This window comes from Lagopus leucura, unplaced genomic scaffold (assembly GCF_019238085.1).
Source record: "Lagopus leucura isolate 7727_CA_CO unplaced genomic scaffold, USGS_WTPT01 Super-Scaffold_100159, whole genome shotgun sequence".
Lineage (NCBI taxonomy): Eukaryota > Metazoa > Chordata > Aves > Galliformes > Phasianidae > Lagopus > Lagopus leucura.
In genome coordinates, this window is record NW_024962335.1 from 24,027,634 (window position 1) to 24,054,435 (window position 26,802).

The following is a 26,802-nucleotide window of genomic DNA, read 5'->3' on the forward strand; positions in this document are numbered from 1 at the left end:
ACGCTGTTAAAATGTAAGATTTAAAGCAAAAGGTACATGCTGGTTGCCAGCAATGGCAGAACAATCTGTTGATATCATCATGTCAAGGTAGACTAACCTAAAATTTAGTAATTGTAAATTTAAATTTCTGCATATTAACATAATTATCTACAGTATATTTCTAAAGATGGGGTACATCATACTCAGATTCAAGAAATTAAGTGTACCTTTCTCTTTGTGACCTAGGAGCTGAAATCATGAGGACTTATCTGTCCCCTGAGAGAAGCAGCTTCTTTCCAATGCTGAGCTAGTGTAGAAGGAGCAAACAATGTGATGGTGGAGGCAACCATCCTAGTTCAGACTGCAAGCATGTGTTTGATGCCTCCAGCTATTTCTCGCAATAAGCGATGCAATAAGAATCAAATTCCTTTCTGCATTTGAACAGACAAGTCAGACTTCATAATGAATGCTGCACCATGCTGCTGACAGTACAGCCCGGATGACTGTATGGAAGGAGAACCAACAGAACTAATTGAAACATTAACAGAGAAGCAGGAATATGGACAGAAAGAGGTCAGCCCAACATTTAAGAGCATTGGCAGAAGACACTTCAAAATGGGAAGCATATTTACTTTCCATTTCTCTGTTTCTGTCTTTTCTTCTGTTCTCCTCTTTCCCACTCATTCATTCCTTTATGATCTCTGTATTCCATGCTGGAATGTAGGAATGGCTCTTGTCTACACATGCATGCTGGCAGAACAGGGAATTGGGGTAGCATGTCACTTGTATGTGACGCATATTTATATAGCACTCAGAAATTATAGTGTGAGGCATGTTACATGGCCACATTCAGATTTAAGAATCATGCAGAATCAGAAGCGTCTAAATGTGAAATGTTGGGGTGTATCTGAGCCCAGCCTGCCTGGATGAAGTTGCATATTTGGGGCAGCTGGGAGGGCAGAAGGCGGTGATGCGGTAGGCTGAACTGTGGAGTCTGTGACCTATTGCCCAAAGCACTGTGACTCTGATGAGCAGAAGCAGGTGTCCAGCGAGGTTCAGTGCAGGGCTCTGCAAAAAACCTGCCATCACTGATCCGAGAGGGAAGGAAACACTGCTGGAGACGCCATGGTAAGGGGGGATGGATGTGGGGTCACCAGTCATACCACCAGGGACCGGGAGGATGACGGGCAAGGGTAGTCAGGGGGATCTGCCATTATCACCAGCTTGTGCCACAGAGTCTGATCTCACTCACGGGTTATGATGTTAAAGGTCAGGAAAGCTGTGTCGGAATATCTCACTGGGGCTGCAAGGCACACAGAGACACAGTTTTCTTCAGAGTCTCTAATTAGTGGAATTATAAAATGAAGTTGATCTGGAGTTTTAGTTTTCTAGTAATCTCTGTTGTGACTACGTTTTCTCAATGCATGTTCATTTTCATATGAAATAATAATCCTTTTCCTTACATTTGTGCCTGTTTTAAATTAAGTTAGCCCTGATGTCTGTACTGTTCACAGTTACACAATGTATGTGTTTTTGGAGTGCAGGAAGGTTTCTATATGTTTATGTGTTTAAGTAAGTAAAACAGAATTTTGTCTTTTTTTTTTTTTTTTTAATAAATCCATAGAAATTGCTCAAACCCTCTTATAAAGTGAAAAAATAATTTCACCTGGTACACCAATTTATGTCTATAGCTGTCGTATTTTAGTGTAGAAAACTATGTGATAAAGCTCTTTTCCAAACGTGGTGATTGTGTGTGCCTTTACAGCTGCAAAACAAGAAAGCTTATTTCAAAGGCAAAGTACATACACTTCCATGCACTTGCCATGCTTTAAAGCAGACTCTGTAAAAGTCAGGTTCACAATTTGTGAGATAGGTCCTAGTATGTTAGTGATGCAGTGTGAAATGTGAGTTTGGAGGAGGCTCAAAATTGAAATACCACGCAGAGATCAGCTTGCCCATCTTGTGATTCTGAAGAAGGGCCATTCTTTTTCCTATCAGAAGTCTAACATTATTTTAAGAGCTATTTACTACTCAAAATTAGAAATCTCTTTGTTACTGTCTTCTTTACTTGCCAGAATATTTCCAAGCAATTGCTGGGTTAGGAAGAAACGGGTTGAAGCCAGGAGTCATGGCAGAAAGCCTTGCCCAAATGCAGAGTTAAGACGCTGCGTCAAGCCAGTGGAAGTGGAAGCCCTGTCTGAAAGGAAACAAACTGGGTCTACAGTTTTCATCTGCGGTCCTATGCTAAGCTCTACAGTATCAACTTAGTTGTTCTAAGACAACACACACACGCGTGTGCACGCACACAAATTGATTCCTCTACTGACTTGAGAAAAGCTTCCAAGTGTTGCTTGGCTCTTAATTGTAGCTTTGCTCCAAAAGAGAGTCTATTAAAAAGTTACCTTGCCTCATTTCTGTGTTTAAAAGGCAGAGCTGCTCATTTTCTTGCTGTCAGCCTTGTAGATTCACACTGGGATCTAACTGAAAGGCAAGACCCTGTCCTGTGCCAAATCAGCATTAATTGTACTCACTAGACCCAATCTAACCTTCAGTGTTTCCTGAGTAATCCTCCAGATTGCAACTCCATTGCAGCATACTAGCCTATGCAGATGCACCAGCACTCACTTTTGCAAAACTTAACTGAAAAAAACAAGGTTGCACAAGTGTGCTTGAAAGTACATTACACACGCTTTTGCAAATGAATTCTCACAGTCACCAACTTAAAATGAGCACTGAATGGAAGTAAAATATTTCCTTGGATGAAATAATTAGATTGGTTTTCTATATTCATCTGAAATTCTGCAAATGGCAACCTGTGGCAGTAGTGACTTCTAAAATACCACTTGCTTCTGAAAAAAATATGTTTAGTTTTGTTTATAAAAGGCAAACACTGAAAATTGGTGAAGAAAACTGCCCTAGAGATGATGCTGGTCGTGCATTCTGCTGGAGGATCTGTTTTTTGGGGAAGATACATTTAACTGTCAGATCATGGGACGATTTTGCAGGATAAGCAGTTACAGAATTTGAGAGCAAAAACAACAGAAAGTTAACTGGCCACATCTGCTCTTATGTAATCAAATATATATCTACATTGCAAACTGAAAATGAATGGGGACCACTCTCTTGCCTTGAGGCAGCTAGGATGGCCTGCTTTGTATTTATGCATCTCTTGCATATGCATCTCTTTCCCCCTCCAAAACCAGGCAGTGGTCAGCTAGCTGCTCACTGAAAACCATTCTCAACAATGAGCTATCCTTGAATGGTGCCCAAGCAATACCTGAGAAAGTAGGAGCTGGCACAAGCCAAAATTGTGCCAGAGTATGTATTAATTATCAATCAGTACAGGCTACCCTGTCTTTTACTCACTAGCATAGATAGGGCCAGTGATACCACAAATTTGGAGCGCAGAAGATTATAATTACAACTGCTCCAAAGCAGAAAATGAGGTTGAAAAACTTCATGTGGTCTGTAACCACCTTTTCTTACAAAACTGCCTTTCCTTCATGCGATGTCATGTTAGTCTGGACCAACTCAGAAATCTCTACTTTGTAATTTTCTTTCTGAATTTATGAAATCCAGTGCCAGGCCCCTGTACTCTATGTGTTGAGGCTTTTCAGCAATTGCATCTGCTAAGTTAAGCCTGGTGTTATATATGTTGTGTTCCTTTCATTGAAGTTCCAGGCTACCACAGGTACTATACTCAAAATTATGCAAGTAAGCATATTCCATTCTGTCATATTGACTTAATTAAGCAGTGAACCTGCAGTGTAAAATTCACAGCTTGTTCAGGATCTTGAAAGAACATTAGTTTCAACCAAAAGAATCTGAAAACATTTCCTGAGGTGAATACTGCTGAAAGCAGTTCCTCCAAGTTTGCATTCTGGTGTGCTATCAGAGGGTAAAAGGATCAAAAGACATCACCCGTCTTGGGTTTCATACGGTTGAAAAATACCATATGACTGTGTCAGGTTCCAGCCAGAAGTAAAAATAAAGTGGGATGTGTTCCTCTGTATAGCCAATTCATAGGAGGAAAGGCAGGTTTTGTAGAACTGAAATTATTATTTATTGCTTGCTTTCATGTATCACAGCACAGAGACCTCAATTTTTAAAAAGTCTGTCCCAGTCATTGGTCTGTATATGTGCAATCTCAATCATGATGTTGAACAAACAAGTGAAATAGTGCCAGTGACAACTAAATATACATATATATATTTTAAAGTAATATTCTGGGAAAAAGTAACTTAGGAATAAGGAATATTAATGCACACTGATTTTCCTGACCTTATTTCTCTGCTCTCTCCCTTTAGCGTGAGTGCATCTCTGTTCATGTTGGCCAGGCTGGAGTTCAGATAGGAAATGCATGCTGGGAACTCTTCTGCCTGGAGCACAGCATTCAGCCAGATGGCACCTTCAAGGAGCAGCACAATCAGCTCAACAACGATGACTCTTTCACAACATTTTTCAATGAAACTGTCAGTGGGAAGCATGTGCCACGAGCTGTAATAGTGGACTTAGAACCAACTGTAGTAGGTCGGTATCAGCGTGCAAAATGAAAAAGGGTTACTCTTCCTAAGTATCACTACTGTGTGTCACCAGGCTGGAACAAAGAAGCACATCCTTTGTACCATGTCTACCATGAGACTTCATGAAATTAATTTTTCTGTGACATTGAATGTCACATTCTGTCATGATGCTATTATCTCTACGGGTGTTACAGACCTAGGAATGGCAGGATCCCCAGCAGTTTAATAGCTAGTATATACAGTTGACTCTTCTTTGCAGAAACTCTTAATTCTTGGTTTCCTTTATCATGACATTTTTGTCATCTGAATTCTGCTTTTCTCCACTTCGGATTCAAAATGGGAACTGGCATTTTCCTTTCAGGAAAAAATGGGTTTCTTTAAAATTAGGAACTAGATTGTCTTCTGCCTTATTTTTTTTTTTTCTCCTGGTAATCTGTCCTTTTGTCAATACAACTAACTAACAAACTCTTCTTGAGAGAATAACAGCTTTGGCAGATGCCTCACAAAAATAAACAATGCCACAACAACAATGACAAAAATTCTTAGGAAGTTTTCTCTTCTCCGTTAGTTTTCCCCTCTCAGTCAGTGTATGTTTTTTTGGGTCATTTTTTGGGTCATGACCTCCCATGACTGAAAGCTGGCACCGCTGCCAACAACAACCAGCTTGTTGGCATTGGAGTGTGGTCGTGCAACCTCTTATAATTTCTCTTTCTTGGTCAGACGAAGTGCGGGCTGGCACCTACAGGCAACTTTTTCATCCAGAACAACTGATCACTGGAAAGGAAGATGCGGCGAATAACTATGCTCGTGGACACTACACTGTTGGCAAAGAAAGCATTGATATAGTGATTGATCGTGTTCGTAAGCTGGTAAGTCCCAGTAGTTTTTTTTAACAGCGCTTTGGTTCCACTGAAGGAAGAAATGCACTATAGGAAATGTGAATCAGTTCAGAAAGGAGACTGCAAGACCTACAGAAAGATCATTACCACTCTAAGAAAGACCAATAGAGACCTCCCAGTTGCATGGCTTCAGATAGTCTGAAAAGATGCTTCTGAATATGTAATTTTTCATCAATTCTATGCCAGTCATCAGCAATTCTATGCAATTAATCAGCAATTCTATGATTTTATCATTAGCATAGCTCTAAAATACCAACACTGACATAGAAGTATGGATTACGTAGTTCAGTGTTGCTGGTTTCAGTTAGATTAACTGAAAGAACTGTGGACTTCAGGGAGAGAAGTTCACTGTTAAGACAATAATTTTTATGTCAAAAGTCAAGCCAGTGAAAGAAGAAAAAAACAAAATTACCATCAGCTCTTTCTTAAGAAATACTGAGCTGAAATATATGCTGTATATTGCTGATGATTGCTCTCTCCTTCATCTCAGAATAAACAAATGCATTAGATGTAGTCTTTTACTTCTTTTTCGGCCCTTATTCTTTCACTTTATCTTTTGGTTTCTAGGCTGATGCCTGTTCTGGACTGCAGGGGTTCCTCATCTTCCACAGCTTTGGAGGGGGCACCGGCTCTGGCTTTACCTCTTTGCTGATGGAGCGCCTCTCTGTGGATTATGGAAAAAAGTCTAAACTAGAGTTTGCTATCTACCCAGCTCCTCAGGTCTCCACAGCTGTGGTGGAACCCTACAATTCCATCCTTACCACGCACACCACTCTGGAACACTCAGACTGTGCCTTCATGGTGGACAATGAGGCCATATATGATATCTGTCGCAGAAACCTAGACATCGAGCGCCCAACCTACACTAATCTCAATCGCCTGATCAGCCAGATTGTCTCCTCCATCACCGCATCGCTGCGCTTTGATGGTGCCCTCAATGTGGATCTGACAGAATTCCAGACAAACCTGGTGCCCTACCCACGCATCCACTTCCCCTTGGTGACCTATGCCCCCATCATCTCTTCTGACAGAGCGTATCACGAGCAGCTCTCGGTGGCTGAAATCACCAGCGCCTGCTTTGAGCCCAACAACCAGATGGTGAAGTGTGACCCGCGGCATGGGAAGTACATGGCTTGCTGCATGCTCTATCGTGGAGATGTAGTTCCCAAAGATGTCAACGTAGCAATTGCTGCCATCAAGACTAAGAGAAATATCCAGTTTGTTGACTGGTGTCCAACAGGCTTCAAGGTGAGAATGCATGAGTTTAACTTTTAATGTCCGGCTGAAATCTTGTATTTTAAGCTTTAGACCTTGCACGCTTTTCACTTGTGAGAAAAATGAACCTACAAAAGGTTTATGGGTATAAAATATGCTCTTTCTCCTTCAGAAATCCTAATGGCACAGATTTGTAAATATTTACAAGTAGAAATCTAGCTGTATGAGTTCAAATCTGAAGTCATATTACCTTCAGACCTGAACTGTGAAAAAGCCAGTGACTGTGCTCTCTGAAGCAACAAATAAAACTAAGGAAATACCAAAGTCAATACATTCAATAAAGGAAATACTGGTACTCAAGAAGCTGTCAGCTAACACTCTCATACAGAAGTACTACGTGGCCTCTCTCCTTTGGCTCCATAGAACGTTGACAAACATCATTTCTACAGCAATACATCTGTCATGCAAATATCTAGTTAAGAAACCGAGTACTTTTAACTGGGAACCAACTTTCCATATTAGTTAGCATCTTGTTGAAACAGTATGTTTGGTGTTGAGTAGCTGTTAAGAAAGCTAGGAAGTTTCAGTGTACATTAAACAGAATAAGTGTACAGCAATTAAAATGATTATATATTGTGTATAACCTTATTATGTTTTATTGTATTTGCCATTTGATAGTCACAGCATCTGTGACTTTATTAATTTTTTCAACTTCCTGACTACATTCTGCCCTTGCCTTTTTCATGCTTCTCTCATATTCCTACTTCCAGGTTGGGATCAACTATCAGCCTCCTACAGTAGTTCCTGGGGGAGACCTAGCCCAGGTTCAGCGAGCAGTCTGCATGCTCAGCAACACCACAGCTATTGCAGAGGCCTGGGCAAGGCTTGACCACAAGTTTGATCTTATGTATGCCAAGAGAGCCTTTGTTCATTGGTATGTAAGTGAAGGCATGGAGGAAGGAGAATTTGCAGAGGCCCGAGAGGACCTGGCTGCCCTGGAGAAGGACTATGAAGAAGTGGGAACTGACTCATTTGAAGATGAAAATGATGGAGAGTAATTTTAAAATACATCTTGTTCCTAGTGAGCACAGAATTGTCTCTGTATCACTGTACTGCATATGTCTATGATTATGTCACACCTTTGTAATATACACCAATATAGGAGGAGTCACGTAAAGACATTTTTTTGTTCTATGAATCACAGGCAAATTGTCCTGTAAGGTATGATTGTCCTGTAAGATATGATGATCATATCTTCATTATGGTAGTAATGCTCCACCATTCCCAGCAATGTACAAAGACTTGCTCTCCTGTTAGTGTAAGCTTTTAAAAACTCTAACGCATGTTAAAACATGACAATCCAATATATACAAGCTTCTAATGGATTACAGCGAAATGCCATAGTTTTCAAATTTAAATTTGACATACCTTTGCCTTTTGCTTGTTGGCATGTCAAAAAACAATGGAAATGGAGAAATGGTTCCTCTGCTCTGTGCTTCATTATCCTCTAAATGATCTTCAACTGATGGACATAAAATGGACATTAACAGAAAAAACAAACAAACAACTTATTAGTAGTCAGCATGCATTCACCAAGTCATGTCTGAATAATTTGATAAACTTCTATGACAAAATGACTGTCTTTGTAGACTAGGGGACAGCAGTGAATATAGTCCACCTAGACCTTGGTAAGGCTTTTAATGGTCTCTGGTCAGATCTTCAAGATTCTCAAAGAGAAGCTGCCAAAGTGCAGGCTACGTAAGTAGACACTGAAATGGATTGAAAACTGGCTGAATGGCTGAGCCTAGATGGTGAGAGGAATGGCAGATATGCCAGAGGGTCATGCTGCTCCAGGTAGCACTGTTTGAGCTGGAGAGTTGGACCAGTCAACCTCCAGAGGTCTGTTCCAACCTTAACCATCCTGTGATTTTATGATTCTGTTATCTTCCTCACGTAGAGATTTCTATTTATGTCGACAGTTACAGTGTGCATGATATGCATTTAATTATCCAGATCACTAAAATGCTGAACTGTGCACTTACAGAATACCAGAAATGCCTCTCTTTAGGAAAATATCCCTATTCAGGATATACTTGATTATGTATTTAAACTGAAGCAACATGAAAGAGTGTTACTCAACCCAATGGGATTTAGACTGTTAGACTCCTTGTTATCTCCTAAACTGGAACCAAAGCCAGAAACAGGAAACTTTACACATAGGACACTGTTAAAAAAGAAATGGTGACAAAATTGGCAGACAAAGTGCTTGCTTTCTTGAAAAACTGCTGAAAATGATACGATGAAGAAGTGAGAAGACACCAATCCAGAGTGGAGTACATTATAAACTCTAAACCATAGGATGTGGAGTTCTGAACTCCCAGAATGCTTTTCAAATCTCATCCTGATTACCAATTTTATGGTTTATTTTATTTTATTTTATTAGCATGGACACTTAGGAATCAGGATCCCAATTTTCTCAGTAGTCAATGAACTCTTTAGAATGATTTGGAGGTTACTTTAAAAGTGCTATGGCAGTTACCAGGAGCAAGCAGGTTTTGTCAAAGTGAAACTACCCCATGACACTCAACAGGCAGTGTATTTGGATCCAAACACTTTATCTACTCACTTCTAACCATCTCTTCATCTAAGTGTATTTCCCAGGCTCAGACACCTGCCCAGTACATTTTGGAGTGTCACAACTGACTTCCACAGGCAAGCCCTACAATATTATTAAATAAGACATAAGCTCCATTTAATCTAGTAACCAGATTCTCAAAGAGGTCATTACCAAAAGCCATGGCAGCTGCATGGTTCTTCACTGCTTTACACAGATCTAGCTCCTAGTTAATCTCCGGTGTCAGTTTGCACTCCGCTTAGTTGGTTTAACTGTTTCAAGGCAGCGTACAGCTATACAGTTCTTACTCTTCCTCTCACTTTTATCAGGCAGACTCCACACAAACTAGTAATACAGAGTGAAAACCACTAACTCTGTCATTACCAAAATGATTCACAATTCCACAGGAAAGATGTTGATTCATTTGTACTCTTCTCCCCTCCACAGGCCTCTACAGGTACCCTTGTCTGTCCATGTGATAGCTCAGGAAGCTTTTCACTGCCACTGCTACCTTGGCTGAAGAGCTCTTGCTGTGAGGGCCAGGCTGTATGAGCAGGGTCTCACTCCTGGGCTCCCAAAGGCTCCATCTATTTCATGCAGATAGCAGAACACCTACTTCACAGGTGGCAGGAAGAGGGGAAATGGCCTCAAGTTGCGCCAAGGGAGGTTTAGGTTGGATATCAGGAAAAAACTTCTTTATAGACAAGGTTGTGAAGCACTGGAATAGTCTCCCCTGGAGGGGAGGGGGGGTGGTTGAATCACCACCCCTGGATTTGTTTAAAAACCGTTTGGATGTGGTGCTCAGGGACATGATTTAGCAGAGGGTTGTTAGAGTTAAGGTAGTTTGGTTAGGTCATGGTTGGACTTGGCAATCTTTAAGGTCTTTTCCAACCTGAGCAATTCCATGATTCTATGATCCTGTGCTTTACACACACACCACTTCCCAGCCAGCAGGGCAGCACCACTCACCTCTCAGCTCTCCTCTCTCGTGTGGTGCAAAGCTGGACTGGTAGCTACTCCCCAACAAGCGGAACATCCAAGCAGGGCAGCACATCGTTCCATTCCTTCTGCTGGTGCTCTGGAAGAAGAGGAAGGTAGCCTGGAAATGCACTGGAGGAGTGGGTGCCTGAACTCTTGCTGGTCTGGACGCATTTGGACTCGCTGAGGCCAGGCACCATCCAGCATGGGCTGGAGCTGAAGCTACTCTGTGGTTGAGTAATTTCGTTTACCATATCACTGCCATTCACCCGTACTCTGCTGGGGACTACGGCTCACTTACGAGCAGAACTGGTTACACTTCGAGGCTGCAACACGCATGAAGTTTCTAAGCAAGTAACTTATTTAGGGTTATTTTAAATAAGTAGGTTACTGCGAGCGTTCCTAACAGTTTGGCTTTCTTATTGCTTTTTTAGCTAAAAGGAACGGACGCCGTACCTCACAACAGCCTACTTCTGCGCCCCGTCCGCCCCTGGCGGCGAGCGGGAAGCGAAACCAGCGGCTCCGCCCGGTCTGCACCGGAGCTGAGTTTCACTTTCTGTCCGGGGGCAGAGCTAAGCGGGAAATGAAAGCTCCGCTGCGTTGTGGGCGCTCCTCGCTGCCCTCTGACGCAGCCGGGAGGAGCGCGGCAATCTCTCTCTCAGGCAGCGCCGCCGCGGCAGCCGCTCCCTCAGCGCTGCCCGCGGGACCGAGGTGCCCTTCGCGCTGCGGTCATGCGCCTTCCTGGCTCGTTACGGCTGCATGCGGCCCCGGGGGAAGGCTGAAGATCCGCCGTGGCTCCGAGCGCTCGAGATCCTGCAGGAACTGGTAGGGAAACCTTTTGGACCGCTTGTCGCTACGGCGAGCCGCAGCCGTAGGGCGCCAGTAGGGCGGTCCCAGGCGTAATGTGTCGGGGTCTTCTTGTCTGCAAGCTCTTAGTGTGCTAATTAGAGGGCATGAAGTCAAAGGGGTGCGAATAATTGGCGTTTGTAGCGGCTGGAATGATTGCTTTTGTCTGGCTCATCAGAAATATTCTTTAATGAACAAAAATATGTATAAAAAGGGAAAGAAAAAAAAAAGGGAGCTGAACAAACGGGTAGTTCAACAGAGGAGTGGAAAGTCTCATTTCAGCCGTGTCAAGACAAGTGCTCAAGTCCACCTCTCAGCCCTGCAGCTGCACCTCAGGGCCACCATCATCTCCTCGAGAGCGCCATGGATTCCTAGAGTGGCTTAGGTTGGAAGGCACCTGAAAGATCATCGAGCTCCAGCCTTCTGCTGTGGGCAGGGTTACTGGCCACTAGATCAACTCATTGCGTCGGCCTTTATCTCCCCAAGCCACTGTCTGTCCCCTTGAGAGCCCAAACCCCATGAGGATAAAGGGGTGATGATGGTGGGAAGGGTGAATGGTGACCAGGGACAGAGGCTATCCTCAGGCAGAGAGGGCTTGGGTGGCAAAGGGGCAGCAAGACCACAGGGATGCTGGGGCTGAGAGGATTGTGGCATGGAGGTGTAAAGGGGCCATGGGGATTTATCATGGATGGTCAGAATCCTGAGGGGACAGATAGGCTGTGGTGCATTGAGAGTGAAAGGGACGAGTCTAAGCTGACTGAGAGGATGGGCGAGAGAGCTTGTAGATGATGAGTGAAAGATAGAAGCAGACGTGGCTGCTGCCTTCTGTCTGCCTGCCGTTAGCATGGTCACTCCGCTCATCTAAGCCACAAGTGGTACTGAGTCATCCCCCTCATCTGCCAGGGAAACAGAGAAGGGACCCTGCCCTTCAGTAAGAGGGGAGAAATCAGGGCTAAGAGGGAAGTCTGCTCCCCAGGTCCTCTGCCCGCTCACCAGATTTCTTACGTATTTATGCAGAGAAAGGAGGATCACGTGCAAATCTTAGGAATACTGTATGTTTTACAGCTGAGACAAGGCAGTTCCATGCAGTGGTTGGGAAGTTCAGGTCTTGTCCTTGCTCCCAAGCCAGGGTTCCTGTTAGCAGGGCCTGGGTGCCTGGGGGAGAGTTTCATCAAACCACAGACCCAAATCCTTCTATCTCTGTAGATCCCTGCTCCTTCCAACACTAGTGTAGTTCTACCTATTTCTCAAGTCACCCAAAGCTTCCTAGCTCTGAGCTTGCTTGTTCATCCCACTCTTAAGCCTACCAAAAGCTGTGTCTTGCAAGTTCTCCTCATCTCCAGCACACGCATAGCTGCTGTTCAGCTCCCTTTACTCTACTGATCATTTTCCCTCCTTTCTGTCTCCTCCTACATCACCACTGGCTGATGGCATTACTCACACTCTTGCTGATACACCACAAATAAACCCAGTATTTTCTACTGCACACAAAGATGCATTCTTCCTCTGGATGGGATTTCAGAATCCTGAATGCCTGGTTAAACCACTTTCCAGGAGACGTGCAGAATGAGTTCTGACTGTTTTGCAAAAGAAGAAATTGAATCCAGTTAAGCTTTTCCTGAATAGCTGTTCAAATCAATTCATATAAAATGCAGTCTTCTTGAATCTATCTTTCAATTTCTGATTTTCTTTTTTTTCGCCCCAAATAAAATTCTTCAGCAAGTTTGATGATGTGATCTGATCTGAGTGTGGGACACTGTGATTTTAATTTCTTTTTTTGTTTAGTGATTGTTTTGAGTTTTACTTTAAGTGCCAGTTGCTGAATCATAGAGGTTTGTTAGAGTAATGGTTCATTCAAACTCAAGGCATTGTAATTGTTCTCTTGCTTAAACAGTTCCTTTGTGATCACTTGAAGAAGCGTGAACTGAAAATGATATTTGAATGCTGAAATGCCTTTAAAAATTAGAATACAAAGTGCTACAGTAGAGCTGTCGTTGGTGTGCTTAAAAACAATATAGACAGCCCAACCAGAAAATAAATGCTTATCAGCTCAAAAGATTAGGTGAGGTGAAATTTTCTCCTTTGAATACTCGGGCATTACTGTTACTAACCAGAGGAGTTTTTCAACATCTGACAGTTGAACGATAATATTATTCATCGAATCATGAACAGGTAGGTGTGTCTAGAATTCCCTTGGTTAGGTGGAGCTACTTCTGTGGAACCAGGGGATCATTCATTTAGTCACAGAGAGAAGTCAGGATGTGCAGTTGCCAACAAGCTCTGTGTCTTTTGCCTTGCTGATATATTGCCCATTTACCACGCCCACAATAATTTAAATGTATCAAACACTACTGCAGTAATCAAACTAGTTTTATTTACATTCCATAATTTTCAAAGTGAAAATATGAAATAGAAATCGTATGTTTCTGGGTGTTCCCTATCTTTCTGATCTTTCTATGTCCTTCTGCAGTCCTTCCGTGATTGTACATACAATATTGTTGATGAGCCAAAGAGGTGAGCATCAGGAAAGCAAGAAGGAACTAGAGACATCACCAAGTGAGACCATGAAGGCAGAAGAAAAAAGTTATAAAGAAGAAGACAAAGCATCAAAGAGTGAAGACTGGAGGCCACCATCAGTCTTTGGTGCTGCCGACTTAAAAAACAGTAATCAAGTTTTGTCTATTTTTTGCATGCATATTTTCTGTCTCTCATGCCTTCTGTTCCATTCTCTGTTCTTGGGCTTTGTTTTCTCCTTTACCCCCTTACCGAGGAATATGCAGATGATTCTCATTTTGCACTGTCAAGAGACCATTTTGGGTTTTGATAAGGACTTACATAAGGATCTCAGAGCTTTCTCCCCTTCCAACTCCTTGTATTGACCATTGCAGCTGAGAATAAGTAGGTAGCAGTGTCAGTAGATTGGCTCCCCAAAAGCTGCCATCAGTATTTCAGGTGTACATTCTGTTGTGTATCACATAGATCTCTCGTTACCACTGGCTGTACACGTTTCACAGTTGTTCTGAGTTTCTGCCCCATTTCCTTTCTCCTGACTTCAGGAGACAAACTTTTCCTTTCTGATGCTTTACTGGTATTGCTTTGGGGCACAGAATACAGAAAGAAGTTCTATATGCAGTGTAAACAGCTGCGGGTTAGCTTGTGTGGTAGACACTTCACATGTGGTTCTCACATGCAGTTCCTTATTTTGTTGGTATACCTGGCTGTTTAAAAGGCTGAATAAAAATGTTCATATAGGCAGCCTTTGGTATCTGTTTATTTTAAGCGTGTTAACTGAAAGTAGAGGAGCTGGGAGACATCTGAGTATTATAATCCAGGCTGACTTGGATTTTTCCTGTCAGTTGTCAAAAAAAACACAGATGTTATCTGCTTGAGGAAAGTAGGTTGGAGCCTCTCTGAGGTCTGAGCAAGATATTGAAGCTGTGCACTGAATGGCTGAATACATACAAAGATGAGTTTTCTATCTTTTAAATCGTTTTCACTTTCTTTTCTTGTCACCTGTCTTTGGACTCACTTCCTCTTTTCCTGTGCCTCCAGGAGTTGTTGGACTGTATAATATTGGACAAACCTGCTGTCTGAACTCTCTGCTCCAGGTGTTCTTCATGAACATACACTTCACAAAGATACTGCGAAGGTACTGCCTGCTTGAACTACCTGAGATGGTTCTGTTGTTGCCCCATCATCTCTGGTCCTTTTTTCATATGGAGCATACATTTGAAGGACTGATTCATTAGGAGGTGTTAAGTACTTCCAGCTAGCTCAAAAAGGTCTCTTAAGATCTCTCTAAAAGATCTCAAAAAGATCTCAAAAAGTGCCTCTTATTTTACAGACTAGGGCCTACAAAGTCAAAACTTGCAGTTTTCTTACTTGTTAGTCATCTCTCATGTAATGTTTGCACATCGAGGCATTGCAGGCTTGAACTGAGTCTTTATGATTTGTACCTCTTTTCAATAGCAGGATATGATTTTGTCCAGGTATGATCAGAGCACATTATAATTAAAGGATGTGCCATGTGTAACCATATCCACTATTAACCTTGTAACTGCAAGCATGTGAATATATACATCCTGATGATCCATAGCTTCTGGCCCCCACTGCCCTGGGGCCTAACTCTTGATAGAGATGACTAATGTGGTAGCAGAGTGCAAGTACACTGCTGCTTTGTTCTGCTTCATAGTGCTTGCTACTTGTTTGTGAGCATGATGTGGGCTTCTGCTGCTCTGTGCCACCCTTAAAACTGGTGTCCAGTTTGCTCAGTTCACTGTAGCTTTAGGCATCTAAGTGGATCATTCCTATTCAGTCTTTTCTCCAAATCTCTTACACACTCATCAGTGTGCAGAGTGGGAAGGAGACAAGTTACAGGTGTACAGGGATGATAAATATCATTAAAAAAGCAAAATAATGTAGGCTGAAGGTTACTATTATTATTTAAAGAAAGACATAGAAAAACATGTTGACTCTAATAAATTTAGAGAGGATAAAGAGCTTCCCAGTTGGCATATAGTTGAAATCTTTTCTATATTCAGCATTCATTAATTGTGATATACTTGCCCATGAAATTTTGAGGGTAGCTGAAAATGAAGGAAAGGAGTAAGGCAAGAGCAGCTCTGAAAACAGCTGAAAATAATATTGCTTCAGAGCACAGAAGGCACTGCAAGTCCTGCTCAGTTTACCCCTTATTCAGAAATGGGCCAACTTAAAATCATAACCTTTGCTTTAGAGCTGTCAGCTTGCACTGTGGGCTGAGCTGGTGTTGGTGTTTTCTTCCCATTTTTCCTTATTTTGCTGAAAATGTGCCCAAGTGGTTCTTCTTGAGTTGCTATCTGTGCCATCCACCTCTGCTCCTTCTGGTGTGATATCTAATACTCCTCCATTGCGCTGCTTGGTTACCATTCATTTTACTTCTCTTTATAGGATCTCAGTGCCAGTGTGTGGCACAGGAAAGAAGAAGAATGTCCCATACCAAATGCTTTTGCTGCTGGAGAAGATGCAGTGTGGAAAGCAGAAAGCAGTTTCTCCCAAAGAGCTTGCTATCTGTCTTGTAGAACACAGAGTGACAAGTAAGCATCCATTTTCTCATGCCCACCTCTGCCTGCAGACTGGGAAAGTTTGTTATCAAGCACTGGAAAGCAGTGCAGACTTTGGCATCTCGTTCAGGGATTCAGAAATGCAAGAAGTAGGTACATGATGATGTAGCTCTTTGTAGCTACCTTCCTGTCGTGAGTGAGGTGCTGTGTCTTCTGATTTACTTTGCTGGTGTCCAAAGGATGCAAAGATGATCAGCCTGCTAGAAGACTCAGCAGTTGATACTGGACAGAATAAAAGGCTGTGCACAGAGTGGATGGCTTATGGCTTGATTTGACTCGCTATACTATTTAATAACAGTGCAACAGCTGCTATTTCTTATTAGAAAAAAGGGATCGTGTCAGAAAGATACTGAGCTCACCCAAATCCCCAAGGATCCTATTCCTGTTCCTTGTTATAAGTGCTAAGAGAAGAACTCACTGACCTACTCTCCCATCTGGACATGGGTACAAACGAGAGAAATAGTTATCTGCACAAGTGACCAGTAGGGATGGGATACTGAGGGTCTGATTACATGTACAAATATGGATGGTAGTTTGCATACAGATACTCTGATCTTTGTATAAAAGCTGAAAGATGGCAATTCTGGAAGGGAAAATCGATAACCAGCCCAGACCTATATGAAGGAGGAACATGAGCTAACCTTAGTATTTCTATTTATATAATTCTTCCCTCTGAGGTTTTGCATTCTGCCTTCTCTGTTTCACTTAAAGTGAGATGCCCAACTCCATGAGGCATCAGTCAGGCCTATCCTGTGGTAGGTTATAGGCATATGCTAGGCTCTGTGTCCTACTGACAGAGACGTTCCTCTTGCAGTGGGTAGTTCAGTGGGGTACTTGAGCCCTCCCATCTTTTCCCACTATTTGCTCAGGTCACGAGAAGACACTGTGGCTGTCTCCAGACTAAGCTATGTCCCTGGTAGAAGGTGGCAATGGAACAGAACACACATTCCAATGGGGAAGAACAAATCTACCTTTGCCATCTATGGAAAACATGCTTGGCATTCTTGATAATACTGATTGAGGTTGTTTTCTGCTTGTCCAGTGTTTGTACAGTATGATGCTGCACAACTCTTTCTGACTCTCTGGAACTTGTTAAAGAAACAGATGAAAAACCCAGAGCTGGTAAGTATGATCACTAAAATGAACATCAGGCTTTTGCCATATGTTCTTTCCTCTGTTTCTCCAAGAAGAATCCCATTCATTGTTATCCTAAATGAAATTCTTGGAATTATCTGCCATCTAAATATTCCCTCTCATATTTAAATGTAGACAGTCTTGATCTCATAGACTTCATGGGTTTTAATCACACTTCTGTTGTTCCTCTGTTTAGAGCATGCCAGGTTTTCCTTTCTAACAGGAGAATCTATTAATAAATGATAAGACCGATCTTTTAGCAACACTAAATTTAGTTAACTTGCATGTCTTCCCAAATTTCTGTAAGCATTAACTGGCATGTCTTTACACATTTCCTTCATTCTTTGGAGTCAGCCACGTGCATTTCATTATTGGTAACTCTCGGTATGTATATGACAGTTCCTCCAAAGAGAATGATGTAAAGTAAGAAAAAAAGTGTCTGTTCCTCAAATCAGTATCATAGTTCTGCTCATACACAAGGCAGATTCCTGTTACTATTCCAAACAGAACAATAAAATTGCATTTAAAGCAGACATTCAGCTGTCCTTTTACAGGAGATGTCTTTCACCTCCATTAGGGGGTGAGGGGAAGGAGCTGTTCTCCTTTAAATGGTGGGAATTGTCCAGTCCACATGAGTCAAGGTCAGATCTGGGTTCAAGCCTTAAAGTACCAACACTTCATGAAGTGGCATGTCCCTTCCCATTCGCAGAGGGAAATACCTCAGATGGGTTCTTCACAAACCTTGTTTTGGCCATTTTTACCTCCTCCAGGTTGAAAAGCTGAGTGATTTGTACACCATCAGTGTGCAGGAGCACCTGGCCTGTCAGACATGCTCTTCTGAAACAAAGAGGAACAGCAGCATGTTAACCCTTCCAGTCTCATTATTAGATTCTGGCTATCACATGCTGAAGACTCTGGTAAGTTCAGTGATAGTGCTCTGACCTTTGAAAGAAGATTCCTCTCTATTCAGTGTCAGAGCCATCTCCCTGTAGGACTGGTGTCTCCCTGTACTTCTCTAGAGAATCTCTGCAGATTTTCTGGGGCCTTTTCTCATTCACATTTCTTGCTTGTTTTGAGGGCTTTTAAACTTCTCCAGAAAAAAAAGTCTGTTCAATTTTGGAGAAAGAAAATAAAATCTTTGAAGCTCCTTTCTGAGAAGGCTGTTGACTAAATACTCTGTAGGATCCAAAGACTTACACTGTATGATGATGTGTATCTGTGAGAGTTTGCTTACCACAGAGAAGTGCCCTCTATAAGTGTTAGTCCCTCACCAGGTGCACTGCATTTGCCCGGTGCAGTGTTCTTTTGCTTTCAAAACAGTACTGCTGTTTGTTATTCCAGATAAAGAAGTGATGGTGTCAAATAGAGAGTGGAGGTTTCAGCTGTCAGTGGACAACTGGACCTTATTCTGACCGCTTTATGCTGTTCCAGGATAAAGGAACCTTCTTCAAAATCGCTGAGGCTTTGGGATGGTGTAAAATACCTTCACGTATCAACACCTTTTTTGTGCCATGCAGTACTCTACTTTTTCAATTAGTGTAATTGCACCCAGAGCTTAAGAAAGAGGAGATATATTAGGAGTTGTCTCTTCATAGAAAATTTGCCACAGTGCTGCACTATCAAAGAAAAACAACACAATAGGGATGATCCTGTACCAGGCTGCATGCCAGGGGTGTGATACTGCATTGGAATACATGAGAGGTAAGGGCTGAATGTGGAATCCAGTCTCACTTTTCACCCACTGCAAGGGTAGAAATTGATGGAATGTCAGGGCTGTGATAGGAAAAGGAATATATAGCATAACATGTGTCCTGTTTGAAAGGCACACAGTTGTTTGTTACTCACACTCATTCTAAAATGGGGTTTAAAACAATGCATTTCTATTAATGTTATTTTGTTGATACTTTGTGGATATTTTTTTTTCTTAATGTAAAGAAGATGCTCTTTCACCTGTTGAAATAACAAAACAAGTTCTGCTTTAGAACTGTCCTGGTCACATTGCAATAGAAATGATTTGACACAGTGTAGGTGTGTGCATGTGTACACATACGAATGCACATTCAGTACAGTTTGACTATGATTATGTCTCTATAGTCAGTTATAATAGGAGAGGCACTACGTAAGAAGTTTTATAGTCATATGTTTGCTGACTTCAGATGGTGAGAGCAGGAAGTGCAGCTCAGTGAAGATCACACTCAAAAGTCACTAGTGATTTTGAATCTCTTGGTTTTGAGTGTCCCAGCGTAAAGGCTCCTTGCTTTTCAAGGTCCAAGGCTAAACAAGAGTTGCCAGTCCTAATGCACTGTAAACAGGGCCTTTGGAAATTCAGGCACCTAATGTCACTAGGCACTTAAATACAGGTAGGTCAGAGTGAACTGCAGTCCAGCTCTCCGTATTTGGTCAAATTTCCCAGCTCTGCATTGCCCAGTTTTCTTATCTAGGGAGTCTTCTTACTGCAGCATTCCTTCCTAAATTCCATCTTTGTATGTAGAAGAATAAGGGTTATTTTTCTTCTGACACTCTCCTGTGAAGGCAAACAAAAAAACTGTGTTTTTAGAACTCAAGTAAACAAAGACTGAAAACAACTTTTCTCCATACTGTACCTATATGTGCTGAAATGACCAAACCCTTCCTCTGTTTTCTTTGGCTAAAGAATGAAATGCATTAATGTCACTGTGAAGAGCATGTTTTACAGTGACACTATGTGCTTAGTCCACAGGTTGCTGAACACGTCACGTTTTGTAACTGCTTGTGCAGTTGGTTATTCAGGAGCAAGTCTAACTTACAGATGAATGCAAGGCAGACAAAATCTTTCTAAACACTAAAAAAATGCAGAACAATTCAAACTGACTAGCAGTACTTGATTTCACTCTTTCATTCATGGTAAGGGACAGAAAACTGATTTTTCCTTTGAATTAAAAATTGCCTTCTGTAGCTTTGTTGTCTACATGCAGCCCGTGAAGCAAAGTTGAAATAAAAGTCTAGCTTGAAGGAAGGAAATAAGATGAAAGAAAACTGTTCTGTCTTCTTAGGAGGAGTGCCTGCAGTGCTTTTTCCATTCAGAAGAGTTGACTGGTCAAAACATGTGTTTCTGTGAACACTGTGGAAAGAAAACACCGTTTCGGCAGGTAAGCAGAAGTATTTCCCCATACATCTCTTATATTCAGAACTCCCTTTAGGACTGGGAAGAACAGAGAAAGAACTCAACCGTACCAGTTTAAGAGATCAACAACTCAAAGCTGTGTTGACATAGCACTGTCAGCTAGGTAAAAGCCATATGGCAAGATCCCTGCCGTGAACGTAGCTGTAGTAACAAAAGAATGCTTTTATGGTTTTTAATATAAGTCACCTAGGGGTAGACAAGTATGTTACTGGTGCTGTGCATACCTTTAAGAGCAGGAGAGCGTAGGCTGATTTCTTTTCTCTCCTTCTCTCCATTGGGCTCTGTGTGTTTACAGTATTGGTCTCTGCCAGCAGATGAATTAGCTGTTTCATGCAGCAGCAAGTGCATTGAAGAGAGAGGTGTGTAAGGGAAGAGTGCCTCAGCCCAGGGTTTGTAGGGGACTTTCCGTGACGTTTTCAGGATTGGTCCACCCTCCTAGGCCACAGTGCATACATGCCTTGGTGGCAGTCATGGCAGCAGCAGTACTATCAACAAAGGCAGCGCCAGGTGGAGTGAACTGACAGCATGGCATCCTGCACAGAGCTCTGTTGGCCATGTCACAAGAAAGCTGGCTTGCTTCTCCTCACCAGGCACAGTGCTTGACTATCCACTCACCTGCCCAAGACCCCATCCAGTTTATCGATGGTACTGTGGTGCTTGGGTTTAAAGAGGTGTTGAACGCAGCAGTTATTTTGCCACTGAAGAGTACAGCCAACCCAGCAGACAGAAAAAACTGTTCCAATGAATCTTCACAGACAAGTTGTGCAAGAGGGAAATTTCTTCTGAATGTGACTGTTTCTTTGTTGTGTAGAAACAGCCTGCTGATTGTGGCAGTTAGGCAGCATGCTACACCATCTGTATTTTGTGCTACGGCTGATTTGGTCACCTGAACATCTTAAATGCCATAATTTTCAGTCCGTGGGTTAGTGAAGAGAGGGAAGAGTTATGGGAATGCTACCAACCTGGAAAGCAGATGAGAAATGAAGCTGTCAATGAGACACGCAAGGCTCAATGCTTATCAAGTTGAAGTTGAGAAGCCTGATCATCACATCTCTGTGTAGATGGGTTGTTATGCTACATTCACCGTCTAGCAATGATAGAGTTGGATGTCAGGGGGAAGTTCTTTACAGAGAGAGTGGTGAGGTGCTGGAACAGGCTGCCCAGAGAGGCTGTGGATGCCCCGTCCCTGGAGGTGTTCAAGGCCAGGTTGGATGGGGCCCTGGGCAGCCTGGTCTGGTATTAAATGGGGAGGTTGGTGGCCGTGCCTGTGGCAGGGGGGTTGGAGATTCACAGTCCTTGAGGTCCCTTCCAGTCCTGGCCATTCTGTGATTCTGTGGGAATGGCTTTTTCTACCCCAGCTCTCCTGGGTTTGCTCCTTGGTTCTAAATTTCATTATTTATTACTTTTCAGAGTGTAAAGCTGGTCCACCTGCCACAGACTCTGACCATACACCTGAAGCGTTTCTGCTTTGGAAGATCAGCTTACATCCACAAAATTAGCAACTGTCTGCCATTCCCACAAGACCTTGATTTCAATGCAGTCTTGACAGAACAGCAGTGCCAAGCACATGACAATGAAAAGGTGAGATAATCCTAATGCCCTGTCTAAAAGAGTCAGATTTTCTTCTGCCTTTAGCTGGAATTTGATAAGATCAGTGCGGACTTCATTTCAAAGCAGTCTTAGAAATGTATGTCTCAGACTTTACCTGTGCTTGGTGTTGTCTGACATGTAATTGTTTTAACTGGTTCAGGCATTATTCAAGTTCCTGTCTCCAAAGGTAATATAACTAACTGGAGTTTTCTGCCATGAAGCCATAAAACAGGCTTTATGGTTCTTTTTCTTTCTTCTGAGAGCAATGAGCATAACTTCTTTCTTCCGTGTCTAAAAATACTACAGAAAAGATTTAAACACTGTCAATTTAGTTGACCAAATCCAGACCTTGAGGTTAGCAGGAAGATGACAGCTTTGCCAAGCAGCTGAGTGACCTGCTACATCTCTTCCCCTTACTGAGAATAACAAGGGAAAGTGTGGCAACAGCAAAATCTCACTGGTGCAGTGCTTGGATGCTTTGTCACCCCTTTACTGCCTCTTTGCTGTCCTATTGCCCTTTTTATGTTCCTGTAACCTCCAGGGAGGCTGCTAGTCCACAGTTGGCAGGCAAATCACTGAGGGTAATATTATAAAAGGCAGGATGCTCAGGGTCAGTCTGATCTTTCTTTTCCTTATGAAATGCACATTCTTGCTGTCCTGGCTGCTGCTTGTTTTCAGCAGTGGTAAATGAAAATTGCCTTACTGAAAGTTCCTCTTTACAGGCTACCTGGCAGTATGAGCTCTTTGCTGTTGTTGCTCATTCAGGATCAACTAGCTATGGACATTACTGTGCCTATATTCGAAGTCTCACAGAATGCAAATGGTATTGCTTCAATGATTCTCTTGTTGAACAGGTAAGGAGACAAATCCACTTTTCTTTTGTAGCTTTCCAGACAGTCCTCTAGATCTCACTTAGTCTGACTGACTGCTAATTCAAGAGAACCCGGAGAGAAAAATGAGTCTGCAGAGCTTTGTGCGTGCCTTTCCTCTTCCACAGCATACTCAGAGCTGAGGGCAAGATGGCTTTAGCTCAGAACCTCAGGATCTGCTTTGCATTTTCCACAAGCAGCCATTGACTGTGTGCCCTACATTATGTACTCTAGATCTGTTTAATGCTTTTTTTTTTCTTTTTTTTTTCAGAAGAGGCAAAGGAACTGATTTTCCTCAAAAATCATGAGTGATTAACTGTTTAATTATAATATTTGTAGCTCCTGAAAGTAGAAGATGTATCACTGTCATGAGGACTGTTGTGCTGGTATCACATTATGTCCATCTCAAGAGTTTTTACAACCCTTACCTTCTGTGTTTTACTTCAGGTGTCATGGGATGATGTTAGAAGTACCTATGGGCATTCAGACCTCAGCTGGTAAGGAAGTGCCTCTGTTTTTACTTAATGCCACTCTGGGGTCTAAATTTCATTATTTAAAACGATGCAGCAAAGAGGGGGAGAGCAAATGATTGGAATTGCCCTTTGCCTGTCATGAGCTGGGGATGTTGGAGCATATAGGGAGCATTCTTGTGTTCTGGCTACTTGAGACAACTATACTGACTGTACCTGGAGCCTGCAGTAGTCACAAACTGTGCTGTAGGAGTGGTGGTGTTGTGATTGATCCTTGATCCTGACTAGCGTTAGGTACATCGGTCAGGATTCCTCCATGCTTTGTATGTTGATGAATCATAAGAAAATGAGCATGGAGAGAGAGACTTCCTCCTGTAAGCTGTAGTGCTGCCAGGGAGGTTAGCATGCTGCCATAGGAGCATTGGGTAGGGCCGCTTAAGCTGACCTAAATCTCAGAAAGTTGAGCAGGAACAAACCTGGAAGTTTTTTTGCAACTGAGATCAGTGAGATCTTCAAACATGCTAGTTTTGCTTTTTCTTTTTCTTTTTTTTTCTTTTTTTTTTTTTTTTTCCTGCAGGGGACAAACAGCATATCTCTTGTTTTACATGAAAAAACATCCCCAGTAGCCTTACCTAGCTGTTTTCAGAAGCTGTGCCTTGCCCATGGAGCTCTGCATCTGCAAGCTAGAGTGGATGTGTGCAAATGCTCCTCAATGAAGAGCTACATTCCATCAACAACATCTGCATTCAGTTTTTATTGTTTTTTTTTTCCCCCACAAAAGAAGTGCAGGACAAACTCAACTGGAGAAAGGACCTTAGAATTATTGCATCTAGAAATCTTTTCTTTCCTGCCATGTGATTATTTATTTATTGTATCCCTCATACGTGCGTGATTCTATATATTAATTTTCTCTTAAAAAATAATAAAGTTAGTTCTTTTTTCTGCTGACTTACCATGCTGGTGCCTAGATTCCAGTACAGAAGAACCTTTTGGTCTGAAAGCCTGCATGGTGTTCCAAGAGAGCACACGGTACTGCTGCAGAGCCATGGCAGCTGTAAGACCAAAAAGCTTTTCAGGCTGTGTTTGATGATGGCAAGCTGGGCAAGGGACTCTGAAAATCTTGAGAAACAGCTCTAACAGGGATCAGGGCCCTTATCACACATGCAGCAGTGATCACAGAATCATAGAATGGTTTGGGCTGGAAGGGACCTTTAAGATCACCTAGCTCCAACCTCCCGCTATAGGCAGTGACACCTCCCTCTAGACCAGGTGGCTCAAAGCCCCATCCAGCCTGGCCCTGAATGCTTCCAGGGAGGGCTTACTCTTAAAATCCTGCAAGGAAATGAATCACTGAGGAATTGAGATGTAATTGGAAGTTCCCATGGGGAGACTACATGGTTGGAGGCTTCCTATCTGCTTTTATCCTTTGTCTGGGAATTGCTGAGATATATATTAAGAATCTTTTCAGTCTGTATGTCAATAAAAAGAAATCTCTGTTTTTTGTTTGTTGAATTAAATAGTATGGGATAAATTCCCTAGCAAGTAACATTTCTGAATTGTTCATGGTCTGGATTTATATATATATATATCTGAAAACATAAATTGCCTGGTAAGGGCTGCTCAGTTCCCACAGGTGATGAGCATGCCCCACCTCCAGCAGCAGCATGACCCAACTACTGAACATCTCTGTGGCCATGGTGTTCCCTAAGGTGCTAGAAATCAGGAGCTGTCAAGTCCCCACTGTGGTGCTGCCAGAAGTGCATGCTACACTTGCATGTTTAATACTGATGAAGAATAAGGTAATTCTAACAATTTGGGCACCTGATTTCCTGTATTAGAGGCTGGAACACCTCAGAGAGAACAGAGATGACTTAAGAGAGAACGTGCTATGTGATCTGACCACAACAACTGGCTTTCTGAGCTTTCAGACAAGAACAGTGGCTGACAAGAACAGGGATTTGGCATCTTGCTCTAACCCTGCAGTCACCCTGAGCTCTCCACTCTCCTCTCTGGTGCTTGTCCCTGAGCAGAAGTGGTAAAATGAGTGCTCTACTTGCTTCAGCACTGCCCAAGTTCATGACATGGATTAAGAAACACGGAGACCAGTTCTGGTTCTCTTTATTATGGCAGGTCCCCAAAAACTGCATGTCCCTGAGGTCTGCACAGTTGAAGTATAAACTATTCTGATCATCATATCAGGTGTATTTGAAGTCCTGAATCAGCACACTCTGAGGTTAGAGGATTCCTGGCCCCTAACCTTCCTTATGCACCTGCTGGTGTAGCTTGGGCAAGGACCTAGCCTGGGGGCCTGAGTTCAAAGGCAGCCCTCAAAACAAAGGGCGAAGGTTCCAAACAGGGCTTTTCACAGCTCTGTCACAGAATTTGGGTGTCAGATCCAAAATTACAGCTGCCCTGTATCAACTCTGCTCCCGAACATTGCGCTTGTGAGATGAGGAGAGGATGAATCAACTTCTGTGGTCAGCCCCAAGGCAGGGGAAAGGAAGTTGCAGAGCTTGTCAGTGCACCTGCGGCCCTGACCTGTAGGCTTTATTGCTCGGTGTGAGGCAATTACAGGTTGGATAAGCATCAGTGCATCATGTAGTTCTTACAGGTGTGGAGCACACACAGCATGCAGGGGCTTGATTATGGAGAGAAGGAGATACTGTGCATTTTTTAGGATGAAAATGATTAACTTCTCTAGTTCTAAATAGCATGCTCCTTTGTGACCTCTTTACTGCTGCCTTTTACATAATTTAGAGTAGCACAGATTTGGTGGCTGTCCACAGCATTATATCCAGGAGGAGGCTGAGCATGCTGTGTGCATTAACAACTAGTAGTAACGTAGTTCACTGTGCAAATCCAGGGTTGCCGCTTACAAGACTGTCTGGGAGACACACACTGAAGAAGACTCACTGTGGCCCTATGAAAAACTGCCTTGTCTGGAAAGTGTGTGGAAATAAAGCATCCAGGGTCACCCTGCATAAAGAATACAAACTTCCTTTTTCGTCCTTCACTCTGTTGAATAACATAACAGGAAATGCCAGGAGGCTCAAGGCTACTCAGAGTTTATATGCTGGAGAAATTGCACCTCAGAAGTAAGGAAGACAGAGCTAACAACCAAGAAAATGAGACTAAACCTTCCCAGGTCACTTTGCCCTTGCACTGGAGACACAGTGAGTTTATTGTCAGGGTTTGTAATCAGTTTATTTTGTTTCCAGATCCAATTGGGCCATGGGACGATTGGGACTGCATTGCATATAGATTTTAAAACTGCCAGATCTCAGCTGTTTTTGCAAAAAAGTCACCTTGAATGCCCCTGTGTCTACTACCTACAGCAGTTAATGTGTGCACTGGATAAACAGCCCAAGGATGGCTTTTGGAGCATGGGATGAAGTGCTAGGCAAAACAGCCTGTGCTGAA

At 42.6% G+C, this 26,802-nt stretch overlaps 2 protein-coding genes across 3 annotated transcripts; both read left to right on the forward strand.

Annotated features, from left to right (window-relative positions):
• The first annotated feature begins 981 nt into the window (after positions 1–981).
• LOC122190036 (tubulin alpha-4 chain) lies at positions 982–8,097 on the forward strand. 2 transcript variants are annotated; one of them, XM_042889687.1, is made up of 5 exons: positions 982–1,107; positions 4,287–4,509; positions 5,223–5,371; positions 5,969–6,649; positions 7,387–8,097. In XM_042889687.1, exons 1-5 carry the CDS (start codon positions 1,105–1,107, stop codon positions 7,672–7,674), a joined length of 1,344 nt encoding a protein of 447 aa, XP_042745621.1. In that variant the 5' UTR covers positions 982–1,104; the 3' UTR covers positions 7,675–8,097. The 2 variants fall into 2 exon arrangements, with proteins under 2 accessions (XP_042745621.1, XP_042745620.1); XM_042889686.1 differs by lacking the exon at positions 982–1,107 and adding an exon at positions 2,206–2,235.
• Positions 8,098–10,967: 2,870 nt separating this feature from the next.
• Positions 10,968–24,324, forward strand: USP18 (ubiquitin specific peptidase 18). Its single transcript, XM_042890552.1, is given in 12 exon segments — positions 10,968–11,036; positions 11,038–11,090; positions 13,525–13,718; positions 14,607–14,703; positions 15,984–16,129; positions 17,199–17,278; positions 18,061–18,207; positions 20,323–20,418; positions 21,864–22,034; positions 22,766–22,897; positions 23,360–23,409; positions 23,960–24,324. Coding segments are annotated over 12 exon segments (1,284 nt in total). The 3' UTR covers positions 24,009–24,324.
• The last annotated feature ends 2,478 nt before the right edge of the window (positions 24,325–26,802 follow it).

What these genes read in the sequence shown, in the direction of transcription:
- LOC122190036 (XM_042889686.1), top strand. An exon ending in CTTAGAACCAACTGTAGTAG is followed by an intron (nt 4,510 to 5,222) that starts GTCGGTATCAGC and finishes TTTCTTGGTCAG; the next exon opens with ACGAAGTGCGGGCTGGCACC. An exon ending in TTGATCGTGTTCGTAAGCTG is followed by an intron (nt 5,372 to 5,968) that starts GTAAGTCCCAGT and finishes TTTGGTTTCTAG; the next exon opens with GCTGATGCCTGTTCTGGACT.